We start from the raw sequence: 15,679 nt of genomic DNA on the forward strand, positions 1-15,679 counted from the left end.
CTCTATGACACAAAGCTAAAAACAGTAAGACTGGCCAGTACACTTGCATTTTTTTAAACATCACTATGTAGAGCTAAATGATTAATTGTTTTATATCAAAATCGCAATTTGAAAGGGTGCAATTTTCAAATCACAAGAGCTGCAATTTTTAATCTATCCCACATTATTCAAGCTTAACATGTTTTAACTGGGAAAATGTAATGTAATGAAACAGAGCTAGTGAACTGGCAGTTTCAAGCCTCAGGCCTGAAAAAATAGACATGCTGGTGTTTCATTTAAGTCACAGTTGCAATATTGAACAAAAAATGCAGTTAATATTTTCCTCACATTTTCTTTCAGCCCTGTCAGTTTGTCATGCAATGTCACAAACCAAATAAGCAAGTCTATGATTAAGGGAACAAGTAAGTTAGATTTTCGAGCAAATTAGAGTAAATTTGATTTCTCACCAAACTGTTCCTTTAGTGCTCGCTGTGAAACTCTCATGTGTCTCCAAACTGAGCTTAAATGTGGCTTCATTTCTCTCAAACTGTTGTTTTCTGCTGCTCAGATGTGCTCGAAGGATATAATGGCACCATTTTTGCCTACGGCCAGACTTCATCAGGGAAGACCCACACCATGGAGGTATGAGTATAAACACATCATGTCATCACATCACCTTAAGAAATTACCCAAACCTGCTGCCCTGGTCACTACAGCATCCCCCAGAATTATTGGCGCCCTTGGTGAAGGTCAGTGAATACACACCTTTGTTGTACATCAGGTTCATCTTATACTGAAAATATGATCAATCTAAACTTATATAAAGCTTAGACCATTTATCAATTTATCGATAATTATAGATAATGAACATAGAATTAGTAAAAGTTTTTTCTTTTTGAATGCATAGGTGTTCTACACCCCTAACCCTTATCCAAAACTCCATTCCTACTGTAAAATACAGCGGAATCTATGTGGTTTAAATTATTTTGTTTACCAAGGGAGCCAATAATTCTGAAGCACACTGTTTATTGTTGTCAGAAAAGATTAGTATCACTGCAATGACATGTTATTTGTGAATTGTAAGTGGATTTTGGAATCATTTTTGATTAATCTCCAGTGTGCTTTAGTCTTAGATTCTGAGCTGAGCTGCATACAAGATTGTTTTCCCTCATCCTCTGTCCATGCAGAGATGAGACTGAATGATGTGACCTGTGTGTCCCCATATAAGAGAATTAGAAAACAGAAATAAGATTAAGATGGAGAAGAAGATCCATCGCTGAAAATCTGTGTGCTTTCAGCGGCCAAACTGGGGTTTTCTAGAGAAACTCAATCATAAACCAAGTGTCTCTACAGCCATCAAATATTGTTACCATCAAAATAAATTAGAAGTTTCTTGCTGTTAATACCGGCAAAGTATGTCTTGCAATGAAACCGCTATGCACTTATGCTTTTAGCATCAACTTTCAGCTTTAAGTCCGTCAAAATGTCTTTCTTGTTATTTCAAGAGCAGGTCTTATAAAATATTATTAAAGCCCCATGGAAGCCAAATCCTTGTTTTCTTTCTAAGAAGGTTCGTTGTGATTATTCTACAGTCAAACCTGCTGTTCTAATTTTAAACTTCTAACCAAGACATCAGTAATGTATAAAAAATCTTGATATCTGGTATAAAATATTGTATATTCATGTTTATTTACATTTATTTTAAGGTTTAGTGTTTTTACTTGCCAAAACAAACCTGCTTCAGAGATACATAGGTTTAAAATGATTTTGTTGGCTGCCTAAAACTTTTACACAGTTTTTTTATGTTATAAGAGCAAGACTTTAATAAACAAGGAGTGTTTGCGTCTCTAATTTGCTTATTATATAGCAGTCTAAACCGCATATTGCTGTAAATCAACATCTGCAACTTTGTAAACATTTTTAATGAATATGATACCAGATATGTGGCCAGTGCAGGCTGGATCAAATAAAATCACTACAGCCAGAAGATTATAATATAGTATTCCTAGGCTTGGCAGTAGTTTGTTATTGAAAATAATCAGTCATTTTTAAGTGTCTTAAGTGATAATGAATCACCAACTCATCTAAGATTCTTCAGCCTTTTGTGGCAAGACTAAGATGACGATGAGGTGTGACTGTGACACGGCTCTCACAACATGCCGCCATACGTGCTCGTCGCCCGCCAGTCGCCTGCAGCCGTTTCCTTGGAAACAGACCAGTTCTCTCAGCCAGCTGAATATAGAGTCAAATAATTGCGGTTATCATGGGTGGAGTCCCAAGCCAAATGGCTTTGAAGAAATGAGGATAACTTTAATGCACTAGCTCCACGCAATCAGATTACAGTTAAGGGGATAAAATCACCTTTCATTGTATTGTATTCTCATCATATTAGAGGACATGATATACTGCGATATTAGGTTTGGAAAAGGATAATCACATGCACAATCTTTCTCTAGTACTCAATATGAGGAAGAATACGAACCTCCAGGAGTCAAATACATATTTCATGTCCTGTGAGAGACACAAGCGTTCACAGTGTAGCTGCACTGGAAGAGAGAAGAACCACCACACTGTTAACCATATCCATATTTTGGGCACATCTTGTAAATAGTTTTATCCATACTAGCACAGTTATCTATACAATATTTAAAGTAGTAGTTTGCAGGAGGAGATAGTCGATCAGCCAAGACATATTTATATTTAGGTCTAAATAAACAAGATTTTTTTGAGTATACTTAACATTTTGACATGCTTTGAGGCAAGTATCTGATAAGGCAGTTTCCACAGTGTTGGTGGGATATAGACGTTTATTGTTTGAGCTCTCTTGAATGTGCAGTGTTATTACAGAGCTATACAATGCATTACTGAGAGTTCCTGTTGATTATCTAGTAAATATAGAGGAAAAAAAAAACACTTCCACTTTATTGGAAACCCCTATCTTCTGCTTCCACTCTTTGGACCACCTAAATTATGGGTCCACATGTCTTACATCTCTTCTGTCTCTCTCCTAACTCTTCTAATTTAGGGGAAACTTCATGACCCTGAGCTTATGGGCATCATCCCTCGCATTGCTCAGGACATCTTCGACCACATCTACTCCATGGACGAGAACCTGGAGTTCCACATTAAGGTAAAAGCAAGAACAAATCCAGGAAGGGTCTATCTCATTCACCTGATCTCTTTATAACCCATACATGTATTGGCATTGCTCAGTGCATTACATTAGTGTATATAGGTCAGCATTGTAGTTGCAGTATAGCTGCATGGATGCACAATGTGCATTCTGGTAGTGCTGGCTATTCTCAGTAGGGTTGCCAGATCATATGTAGAGACAAAGCTACATGCTGGGGGGGCCATATGAGTTCTACCTGAGCCATATGCCTGGGTCACCTCCAATAACCGTTCACATCACTGCCCAGAAAACATTAAAGGGACCATATCAAAAAGCAGTTATTTGATGTTGCATGTAAATTGTTAGTTTTGATAATGTACCAGTCATTCCCGGCTCCATATATGGAAACTATGCAGCAGAACAGCCCATTCATGAAAAACATATTTCCACCTATTCAGCCTAGAGCAGTTTAGCTCCGCCCATTTATGCTGATGTTATCAGGAGTGATTTAGTAATTTGATTTTTTGCACAATGCAGGTCAGTCAGTCACAATAGAGGTCATTTGGTAGTATCAACCTTAGGGGGTTATTTAGCTGTATCAGCCGTAGGGGCACAGTAAGATAAAAGGCTGTATAACTCTAAGGGATAAAGAGAAGTTAGAAAATATACATGAAAGACTGAATACATAAACCCACACAGATGTCTCTAAGGCAATTGTTTTCTACTTAAACTCAAAACATAACGTAATATATGTGTAATGTTATATATTTGGGGGCGGCACGGTGGCGTGGTGGGTAGCGCTGTCGCCTCATAGCAAGGAGGGCCTGGGTTCGATTCCCCTGCCGGGTGACCAGGGTCCTCTCTGTGTGGAGTTTGCATGTTCTCCCCGTGTGTGCGTGGGTTTCCTCCCACAGTCCAAAGACATGCAGTCAGGCCAATTGGACGTGCTACATTGCCCCTAGGTGTGAGTGACTGTCTGTGTCTGTCTGTCTGCCCTGCGATGGACTGGCGACCTGTCCTGCCTTTCGCCTGAAGACTGCTGGGATAGGCTCCAGCACCACCCGCGACCCTGACGGAGAAGCGGTTTGGAGAATGGATGGATGGATGTAATATATTTGTGCTTTGAAGTAACTTCTAGCTGTGTCTGTCTTTAGGTTTCCTATTTTGAGATTTACTTGGACAAGATCAGAGACCTGTTGGACGGTAAGGACGAACGTCTTTCGTTGCAGCAAATATTTTTTACTGTGTTTTGTAGAAGAAGCTGTGTACCTTCAGATTAGACGAGATGTAAAATCTCTCATCAAGCTTGTCTCCTCTACTCGCCGTAGTTTCCAAGATCAACCTTGCTGTTCATGAAGACAAAAACAGGGTACCTTATGTGAAGGTAGGTGGAAGGTAGTTTTACTCTGCCTTAATGAAATTGGAGTTTAAAACACATATAATTCTACAAATATGTACTTAAATTAGGGCACAGTGGATATGAAAATTTGGTGGCTAGCACTGATACCATTTTTAAGAGGCTGAAAAAAACAACATAGAACATGGACAGTATACTTTTATATTTATGTTATAAATATAGTTTAAATTTTAATAGAATAGTTTCAGTAAAACACTGCTTTACTGACAGATATCAGTTCTCAATTGTCACACTTAATTATACAATGTAAATATTGCACTGAGAAGGGAGTTTTTATTGTGTGTGTGTAGTTATTTTTTAGTTATTGCCACAAATGTACAAGTGTCAGGCAACATGTGTGCATATTGTACATGCTAGAACAAATACAATGTGTTTCTATGTTTAAGGGCTGTACAGAGCGATTTGTTTCCAGCCCTGAGGAGGTCATGGATGTTATTGATGAAGGCAAGGCCAACCGTCATGTAGCTGTCACAAGTGAGTCAACCATTGAAATGAACTCGGCTGCTCAGGTTTCATTATCTGTAGTGTGATTAATGCTCAGAAACAGATTAAAAACAATTGCTTAGCCTTGAGCAGAACCAGCATTTTAATGTTTTTGTTCTTGTGTGTGTGTGTAGGCTTGCTATAATACACTCTTTTCACACGGAGTTATATGATACGGCATAAATCATCATATTAGGGAAAACATTACATTATGGAACATTTGAAAACGCTGGTGATTAGAAAGGCAAATTAAGCCTCATCTTAACACTAATGTTTACTGTGGAATAGCGTTAGAAACATACCAGTCAACACCATCACAGCACAGGACCCTGCAGTCGTGGGCTGGAGGTTAGGGAAGCAGCCTTGCGCCGGTTCGATCCCCAGAGCTGACAGCACATGACTGAGGTGTCCTTGAGCAAGACACCTAATCCCCAATTGCTCCCCGGGCACTGCGGATTGGGCTGCCCACCGCTCCGGGCAAGTGTGCTCACTACCCCCTAGTTTGTGTGTGTGTTCACTAGAGTGTATGTGGTGTTTCACTTCACGGATGGGTTAAATGCAGAGGTGAAATTTCCCCGTTGTGGGACTTATAGGGCCTCTTAATCTTAATCAGTCCACACAGTTTACTAGCTAGATAGATTTTATTTATATTTGATGTTACATTCTCTTTCCTGATCTCAGTCAGCTTTTGACCTTTTTTGACACTCTTAAAAAAGTTTTGCGAGAGTTCTTTAGTAAAGACACTCGTTCTAAATAGAACCATGAACACTCAACCAGCCATTTGCATGCTTAGATATTTCTTTTCATGGTGAAATGATTCTATATAGCACCAAAAATGATTCTTTTATTGTTATAAGCTTGACAACCTTTATAGTGCTATGTAAAACATACAACACATTTTCCATCAATCTGAAGAACGATTTTACCATTCAAAGATCCATTTAAGCATGCTGATGGTTCTTTGAGTGTTTGTGGTTCTATATAGAACCATTGTCTTTACTGAAGAACCCTTGAAGCACCATCTTTCTTAAGAGCGTAGCTAGAACTACCTCCTTTAGTCATTTGCAGTCTGCACAGCACATGAAATGACTGAATCAGAGTTCATAAGACTTGCTGATAAAATGACATTTCTGAGTTGAAGTTCTGTGTGTTTTTTTTGGCTTTAATGTTGTTCCTAGAAAAACAATTTCTTGTTTTCGTTTTTTTGTTCCTTGAACTGATTCGAAGTCCTGATTGTCGTATCTTCAGTTTCTCATTAGTCACGCCTAAAACATCAAGCTGCCTTACCTCTTCTGGTGTTTCCGTGACTACATGTTGCATATACTTGCCCTAACATTGTGCTGATGTTTCCTCTCAGACATGAATGAGCACAGCTCACGCAGCCATAGCATCTTCCTAATCAACATCAAGCAGGAGAACATGGAGACGGAGAAGAAGCTGAGTGGGAAGCTCTACCTGGTGGATCTGGCTGGTAGTGAGAAGGTCTCATTTCAGTCTTCCACCTATCTTTGCTACACTGTGTGGAACCTTTGAAGCTAAAGTATAGAAGAGAGGATAAAGGAACTATTTTGGTCTATGAAAGAATAACACTAGGAGGTCAGATAGCATTAAGTAGACTTTCCTCTCTGTTGTTGGCCAAGTTTGCATTTTTGGGTGAAATGTTATTTTTAAAACACACACATGCATTCATACAATTTGAGAATGGATAAAGATCAAGCTATACACTAACACTGAAAACTCTGGAATTACCGTTTTCAATAATATAAAGCCATTTTATTGCTGATCTGTATGTAAAATAGCTGTATTAAAACACATTCTCTAGAATTTTACAGGTTTCAAATAATTGTTATTAGGAAGTTATAATTAGTTAATACATTTTAGGTATGTTGAGAATGATGAGCATTGTATATAGGTTAATACAGTACATCATTTATAATTTAAACATTTATTTATGTTCATCTGTTCAGGACAGTTTTAGTGGTCTATGAGGTATTTTAGGTGGTTGTTAGGAGTCAATTTTTTCTCATTTTTTTGATATTCATTTTTTCCACTTTATTACCAACTCCTGCCCTGAACTTCCACTGCCTGACCACTGTATAAGTTCCACCTACCTTCTAGTACACTCTAGTACACTAATACACTGTAGTCCATCTGTTGCTGCACATTTTGTCAGCCACTCTCTACTCCATTCCTCATTGGTCCCTTTCCGACTGCAGGATGCTGTTGTCAAGATGTTTGGTTGGTGATCCATTCTCAGCATGGGAGTGATACTGACATGGTAGTGTATGTAGAGCTGTAGAGTCTCACTGCTGGGTTGAGACTGGACCACCTTCCCAAAAACAGCTAGGCAAGAGTGGCTGTGTGGTCGGAAAACTGACCATTGCTGAAGATGACTAATACAATCTGTGCATTAACAGATGGGCTACAGTGTCTAACTGTACACCAGCAAGGTTGAGCTACAGGGTGGGGATCTGTAATAAAGCTGCTGGTGGGTGTATATTATCATAATGAAGCAATTCAAATGGTAATTTATTACTGCTATAATTGTCTACATTTTAGCCTGTTCAGTTGAACATGTTTTATTAGTGGTAATCGTTATTGTGTTGATACCATTCACACCTTTATCCCATTTGTCTCTCACCTGCCCTTTAAGGTCAGCAAAACTGGAGCAGAAGGAGCCGTCCTGGATGAAGCTAAAAATATCAATAAATCTCTCTCTGCTCTGGGGAACGTCATCTCCGCACTGGCTGAGGGAACCGTAAGTACACTCTCACTGTACTCTCTCTCTCTTTCTCTCTCTCTCTCTCTCTCTCTCTCTCTCTTTCTCTCAGGCTCACATACACACACACACACACACACACACACACACACACACACACACGCACTCTTGCTTCTTGTTTCATTTCCCACTCTCCTCCTTTTCCTCTTCTGGTCTACCAGTCTGGGCTGTGAGTCACCTCATTGTCAGTGCTGAGCATAATCACACCCAGAAGACTAATATACATTACATTAAGGGGAATTAAACATTTTTGTTAGCTGGTTGACTTAACTAGCTTTCTGACCGCTTATCACAACTGCAGAGCACCAGTCAAAGGTTTGGATACACCCGCTCAAATGAGGGTTTCTCTAGATTTATGCAGTTTTGCACACAATATTGAAAACACCACAGGGATGAAATGGCACACATGGAATTACAGCATTCATGCTGCTTAGATTCACTCTGTCTTACAACATGGCTAACCGGCTCAGCCCTTTTAAAAAGGTGACACATTCCACATTAGCGATGGTGATGGTAACCTAGTAACTTCTAATGAGACCTTAACATAAGATACAGCCTCATCACTTCCCTCTGGAGGAGTATGGAGTTCAGGCCTCTCATGGTGAATGTATAATGTTAGCAGAGCTGGTTTAAGGGGAGCCTGGCCACTTCCTATTTCTTCTGTTACATCAAAAACATCACTGCCTGTGAGTGAGTCCTCAGTGAGTGGGGTGAATGCTAAATGGTTAAAAGTGAGAAATTTGTCAATGCTACATACATATATATATATATATATATATATATATATATATATATATATATATATATATATATATATAATGACTAAGCATTGACAAAATATCATTTTCCACAAAAGCTCCATAGAAGCCCATTCATTTTGAGCTCGTTTAGGAGCGCCCTCTAGTGTCTGAAACCCGGAACACATTATTGAGTAGCAGGTGTCCTCGCTACACATCCTCTGACATTAGAGTTTTTTAATTTTATTCATCACGTTCGAATGTTTGAACATTCAGACTTATCGCTGTTACACATGTCCACCCTGTATCAACGCAGTTAATAGATGTAACGTGAGCTGCGTCTGATAGGCAGTGCAGTCTGCATAAATATGTTTGTGGAAGCCAGTGGAAGTGTGTCTCATAGAACCAGAGTGAAGCTGGTATTTAGTGGAGTAATGGATCATTTTCTTTTATTTGGTCTGTTTACTGTTGACAGTAAAGCATTTAGTAGCTGTAATTTATCAGCCCTTTTTGAAGCAGCAGAAAAACAGTGCTAATGTTATCTCCCTTATTTTAGAGAATAGAAAGTAGTTACATATTCAAAAGTTTGGATTCAGTATTTCCAATAAAATAAAACCCATTTGGTTGAAGATAAATGTATTCAGTTTTCTGACTATGCTGGTTCTGTGCGTTGCAACAGGTTTTAATTGAAAAAGAATAAAGCTAGTGGTGGACTGTATTGGTCTAGAATGATGAACAGAATGGTAGACTGAAAAATCTCAATAATACCAAGAGTGAAGGTATAGTAAATGAATGACTAAAGTTAATGCATTATTTGTTTTCCTAAAATACTTTTAAACTACCCTTTGGCAAGTTTATAATATGCAAATCTACATTTTATAAGTCCATCCATCCATCCATCCATTTTCTAAGCCGCTTCTCCGTCAGGGTCGCGTGGGGGTGCTGGAGCCTATCCCAGCAGTCTTTAGGCGGAAGGCAGGATACACCCTGGACAGGTCGCCAGTCCATCGCAGGGCAGACAGACAGACAGTCACTCACACACTCACACCTAGGGGCAATTTAGCACGTCCAATTGGCCTGACTGCATGTCTTTGGACTGTGGGAGGAAACCGGAGAACCCGGAGGAAACCCACGCAGACACGGGGAGAACATGCAAACTCCACACAGAGAGGACCCTGGACGCCCGGCCGGGGAATTGAACCCAGACCCTCCTTGCTGTGAGGCGACGGCGCTACCCACCACACCACCGTGCCGCCCCCCATTTTATAAGTCATTACCTAATAAAAGTAATATCAGCTTGTGATGACAAGTGATTCGAAATTATTGAATTTGTAGTGTATTAGATTAGATCATTTATTCGATTATTGCCATCTGTGCCTCCACCTGTGTCAGAAGCATTACTTATCATTACTGAATCGGTAAACTGATATTTGTCAGTTTTAATGCTAATATGTTGTCTCATTGTTTCCACTGTTGTAGAAGACTCATGTGCCGTACAGAGACAGTAAGATGACCCGGATCCTGCAGGACTCTCTGGGCGGTAACTGCAGGACCACCATCGTCATCTGCTGCTCTCCATCCGTCTTTAACGAGGCCGAGACCAAATCCACTCTAATGTTCGGCCAGAGGTAAGGCCAGAATCTCCTCTGCTTTTTTTGGGTGACTATTTACTTTCACTCCACTGCATTTCAAAGTCAAATATCTTACTTTTCACTCCACTACATTTGGAGAACTCGGTCATTGCTTTTGGCTTATGTGTGCATAAAAATGTTAAAAATAAAAGAGAAATGTCAAAACTAAAGAAGCACAAAGCAAGAACACCAATCAGGGCACAGCACACATTTTGTTTTGAGCTTGTTTTGACCTGTTGGTCATACTGACCCAGTGCAAGCACACGGTTCAACATCAGTGCAGCAGCATAAAGTTTTGGGAGAGTCTATTCAACATAAATGATGGAAGACACTCCTAACTCTTACCTACCTTTGTGTAAATAGACAAAAATATAAAAATATGTACACATATGCAGTCGTGACTGGCATGTCTTTTTTCTGAATTTATACAAACATGATTTCATTTTATCGTAAATTTGTTTTGGCTAGTTTGTGCTTATGAACAGAGACCTACAGATCAATATAGTAAAGGAACTCATTTGTGATCCTGAGTTTAAAGCCAGTTTTTATTAAACTTAAACTTGGAACTAAGTGGCAAATAAATCTTAAACTGAAACTTTGCTTGTTAGTAAAAGTGATTTCAGAGCCACTCGGTTCTCCCTGATGGAAACTGTTTGCCTTCACTGTTTTATGCTTATAATATCAGCATCACTGACTAATGATGTTCTATTAAAAGACTGGTTTACCAAGAGAGACACTGGAGTATTTTCACCTAAAATGAGTTAATGAAGCGAGGCATGGTACAAAAAGGATAATAGGACTTTAAAGCCATGATTAATATTTTAGTACTTTTACTTTCGATACTGAAGTACATTTGAGGGCAAATACTTTTGTACTTTTACTCAAGTGGAGGTCTAAAGGGAGGAACTTTTTACCTTGGGTATCTCTATTTTAACCCAAGTACATGGTTTGTGTACTTTGTCCACCACTGACTGTAAGTAAAAAGTTAGAAGGGTTTTCTATTTTTACTGTTTTTAGAATTTTAGAATTAGAAACTGTGAAATAACATACATGGAAGTCACTCCAATAAGAAATACTAACCAGCTATCACATAGAGCTATTTAGACCAATCCTGCCTTACATGACAGCTCATTGGCTCAAAGGCATTCACTTCAGACAGCAGTGTAGACAGTAGGGTAAACAAAATAACAGCTAAATAAAATTCTTTACATGTTAGCACCTCTTTTCTGGAGTAAAAGCAGTGCATAAATCGAGTAATCGCTCTTATCTCTGTCATTTATACTGAGATATCTTATCCCATGCGAATCAGTCATAAACATTACAAATATATTTTGGTAAACTGGCATTACTCCACCTCCACATAGGGGCCTGGCCATCTAGGGCTTTATATAATGAAAAACATAGTGTATATACTCGGACTATGTGTATATGTGGGTGTATTTGTACTAGGGTCCGATAAAAATGAAGATTTTGTGGCTGATATGGATTTTAAAGGGTGGAAAAATTGAGCAAAAGCAGCATCGGCCAATAAAATGTCATATTTATGTTACATGTTAATTTTATTATATTTATATATAATATATAGCCCAGTTCCGTAGACAGATATTAAGCCTAATCTTGTACTGTCATTGCCTTTCAATGGGCGATCTCCTTTGAAACTCCTGTCTAGTGCAGGACTAGGCTTAAACCCTATCTGAGAAAAAACTGGCCACAAATGTTTAAATTAAACAGCACTTTATTGACTGATGTGACTGTCAGTTCTCGAACATCGTGGCTGCATATTGTTGCACGTTTTTATTATTCTAACCATTAAGGTGTTAATATTCTCCAGTTCAGTCTGTAATACTGTAGTAAAACAGAGACCCTCAGTGGCAAAACATCCTCATGTCATGAGCTCAAAAATCCTCTGTCGAAAAACATGGTTAATCATTGACATGTTATTGGCAATAACTTCACCAGTGTCTTTAAAACTGACATTCGTCATTGCTGGCAGACATCAACCAGCAGACATATCGGTCTGGCCCTAATTTGTAGTGCGGTACTTGTGAGGACCAAGTGGACGTGTTTTTTAATCCAATACATGTGTTTAGAAATGTACATATTCATGGCTGTGTCTCTTCCTGTCTCCACTGAGCTCCCTCAGGCCATCCTGTTTGTTGAACTAGATTATACATTCCTCACAGACACAAGCAGCCTGCCTCTTTTCCCCAAGCCACTAAACTCTTCCTCAGCAGATGCTGAAGCTTAATTGGCATAAAACCACAAATCTAATATGCAGTGATGCGTCAATCTGCTCTGTTCATGCCGTTCACTCAAACACTGCACACTTTGAACAATAAAACAACTGCCTTTAACTCTTAGAATAGAGTTACTGTTGTTGTTCTGCTATGTAATTCGAAGTTATTTGCAAAATTAACTACATAGTTAACTATTGACTTCCATTTGTATTTACATTCCGTATCAATAGGTTTTGAATCTGCATTTTCAGTGTTACCTGTTTGTTTCAATTAGAATCAAATTAGAATCTTGTTTTCATGAGCAGTGAGTGAGGAGTTGTTCATATAAAATTATAACCTGCTTTTGTTACCTCCGGTGATAGCTGTGACTTCTAGGGGTTAAATATTTAGTCGCATGCAAATGACTGTGTGTCGATCTTCTAAGTGAGTTAATACATCCTCTTCAGAAAACACTCTTCTGTGCCTTTTAATGCAGTCAAACATTTGCTGAATCGAACATTTCCATATATTAATCTCAGCAAATAAATAGAAAACTTTGCAGAAACAAATGTGGAGAAAAACGCCATGCTTAAGTTTGTTCCCCACTGACCACTGACATTTAGAATCTCTTTTCATGCAGAGTATCAGGAGAGGGTACAATGCTAAAGAACTTTTCCACTACAGCGTTGATTCCACTTAAAAACATTGACACACCTCACAAAACACAGAATACAGCAAAACAACAGAATCAGAAAGGAAAGTGCCTGCAAGCACTGATGTGAAGTATTACAAATAATACACTTCATTATTTTGGATCAACAACCATTCGCTGCTGTAGTGGACATTGGACCACTGCTGTAGTGGACATTCTTTATTACTTTGTGGTTTTAATGTTTAGTATGTTTATTCAAAGCATACATCAAACAGCTAATTATGAAAAGAAACCCTTTGTTTTATTTTTGTGTTTCTTGAATTTCTTAAATTGCACTTTTCTGTCAACTGATCTGCTCTGTTCTGATTTAGCACAGGTTCTGATGGGGCCTGAGTATTCTTTGGGTCTCCTCACAGTGTTTGTATCATAATGTTTGTGTCCAAGTCTATCATTTTCTCAAAAAACAACTTAATAAACACCTGACATTCATTAAATTAGTCATCAGTACCTCTATTATGTGAAACGGTTTTTAGTGCATCCATATAAAATTAATTTTTTGGGTTTTTTTTGCCTCCAAAAGTCAAAATGTCAGGTGGTGCAACTACCTAACCATCTGTGTTAATATAATATAATAGATAGATTAAAGATAATTTAGGTATGAATATGAAATTCTAAATAAAATAGTTTGACATGATTTTATGTGTGGAAACTTGAAAAAAAAAACATTTTGCAAAGTAAGGCAACTATAAAAGTGCTTAACTCACTAAAGAACTTTTGTCCGCAAGTTCTTACTTCCTCAGATGTCAGGTGGCACAACCAAAAGCAAAGGACTTTTATTTTGACATGCTTTTACAAAAAAGGGGCCAGGTGTTGCATCATAAAAAGTCCAAAGTGACCTTTATGGTGCAATGCCAAGGTCAGAAACCCTGAGAAGTCATTTTTGATTCACAGTTAGAATGGTTCAGTTTATCAGGTCAGGTGCTGTGACCTCAGGAAAACCATGACAATGTATGATTATTATTTAAAAAATTATTATTATTTAAAAAAAAAAACAACATAAATTCAAGCTCAAGTTCAAGGACAAAGTTTTCTGTGGCTGTGCAAGTAGATGCCTGTTTATTGGAGTTTAGTCTGAAAAGTCAGGTGGCACAAATCAAATAGTCCAACCAGACCAGTACAGTTTTAATAACTGAAATAGATAAGTAAAAGCTTTGATAACACTAACTATAATTAAGATATAAAATGCACATAGATATAAATGCAAATACTTTTTAAAAAAGGTTTTAAAATATGTTATTTTGAAAACCTTATTTACCGTTGACCCGTAAACATAGTACAACCCCAATTCCAATGAAGTTGGGACGTTGTGTAAAACATAAATAAAAACAAAATACAATGAATTGCAAATCCTTTTCAACCGATATTCAATTGAATACACTACAAAGACAAGATATTTAATGTTCAAATGGATAAACTTTATTGTTTTTTGCAAATATTCACTCATTTTGAATTTGATGCCTGCAACACGTTCCAAAGAAGTTGGGACAGGGGCAACAAAAGACTGGGAAAGTTGAGGAATGCTCAAAAAACACTTGTTTGGAACATTCCACAGGTGAACAGGTTAATTGGAAACAGGTGAGTGTCATGATTGGGTATAAAGGGAGCATCCCTAAGAGGCTCAGTCGTTTACAAGCAAGGATGGGGCGAGGTTCATCACTTTGTGAACAACATTGTTGAGAACAATGTTTCTCAACATGCAATTGCAAGGCATTTAGAGGTTTCATCATCTACAGTCCATAATATCATCAAAAGGTTCAGAGAATCTGGAGAAATCTCTGCAAGTAAGCGGCAATGAATGCCTGTGACCTTCCATCCCTCAGGCGGCTCTGCATTAAAAACCCACATCATTCTGTAACGGATATTACCACATGGGCTCAGGAACACTTCAGAAAACCACTGTCAGTGAACACAGTTCGCCGCTCCATCTACAAGTGCAAGTTAAAACTCTGTCATGCAAAGCGAAAGCCAGATATCAACAACACCCAGAAACGCCGCCGGCTTCTCTGGGCCCGAGCTCATCTAATATGAACTGAACTGTTTTTGGAAATCATGGACGTTGTGTCCTCCGGGCCAAAGAGGAAAAGGACTGTGCGGATTGTTATCAGCGCAAAGTTCAAAAGCCAGCATCTCTGATGGTGTGGGGGGTGTGTTAGTGCCCATGGCAGGGGTAACTCGCACATCTGTGAAGGTACCATTAATGCTGAAAGGTACATACAGGTTTTGGAGCAACATATGCTGCCATCCAAGCAAAGTCTTTTTCAGGGACGTCCTGCTTATTTCAGCAAGACAACGCCAAGCCACATTCTGCACGTGTTACAACAGCGTGGCTTCATAGTAAAAGAGTGCGGGTACTAGACTGGCCTGCCTGCAGTCCAGACCTGTCTCCCACTGAAAATGTGTGGCACATTATGAAGCAGAATACGACAACGGGGACCCCGGACTGTTGAGCAACTGAAGTTGTACATCAAGCAAGAATGGGAAAGAATTCCACCTACAAAGCTTCAACAATTAGTGTCCTCAGTTCCCAAACACTTATTGAGTGTTGTTAAAAGGTAAGGTGATGTAACACAGTGGTAAACCTGCCCCTGTCCCAACTTCTTTGGAATGTGTTGC

The 15,679-nt window shown here is 38.7% G+C and overlaps 1 protein-coding gene across 1 annotated transcript in view; it reads left to right on the forward strand.

Moving 5' to 3' along the window:
• The window catches only part of kif5c (kinesin family member 5C), a 68,113-nt gene that overhangs the window by 18,061 nt on the left and 34,373 nt on the right, over positions 1-15,679 (forward strand). The window contains exons 3-10 of the mRNA XM_017695010.2: positions 548-621; positions 3,005-3,109; positions 4,246-4,294; positions 4,420-4,475; positions 4,895-4,982; positions 6,349-6,473; positions 7,645-7,749; positions 9,987-10,135. Coding sequence (XP_017550499.1) covers positions 548-621; positions 3,005-3,109; positions 4,246-4,294; positions 4,420-4,475; positions 4,895-4,982; positions 6,349-6,473; positions 7,645-7,749; positions 9,987-10,135 — 751 coding nt within the window. The remainder of the gene's footprint in view (positions 1-547; positions 622-3,004; positions 3,110-4,245; positions 4,295-4,419; positions 4,476-4,894; positions 4,983-6,348; positions 6,474-7,644; positions 7,750-9,986; positions 10,136-15,679) is intronic.

The sequence above is a fragment of the Pygocentrus nattereri genome, chromosome 6 (assembly GCF_015220715.1).
Source record: "Pygocentrus nattereri isolate fPygNat1 chromosome 6, fPygNat1.pri, whole genome shotgun sequence".
In the NCBI taxonomy this organism is placed as follows: domain Eukaryota; kingdom Metazoa; phylum Chordata; class Actinopteri; order Characiformes; family Serrasalmidae; genus Pygocentrus; species Pygocentrus nattereri.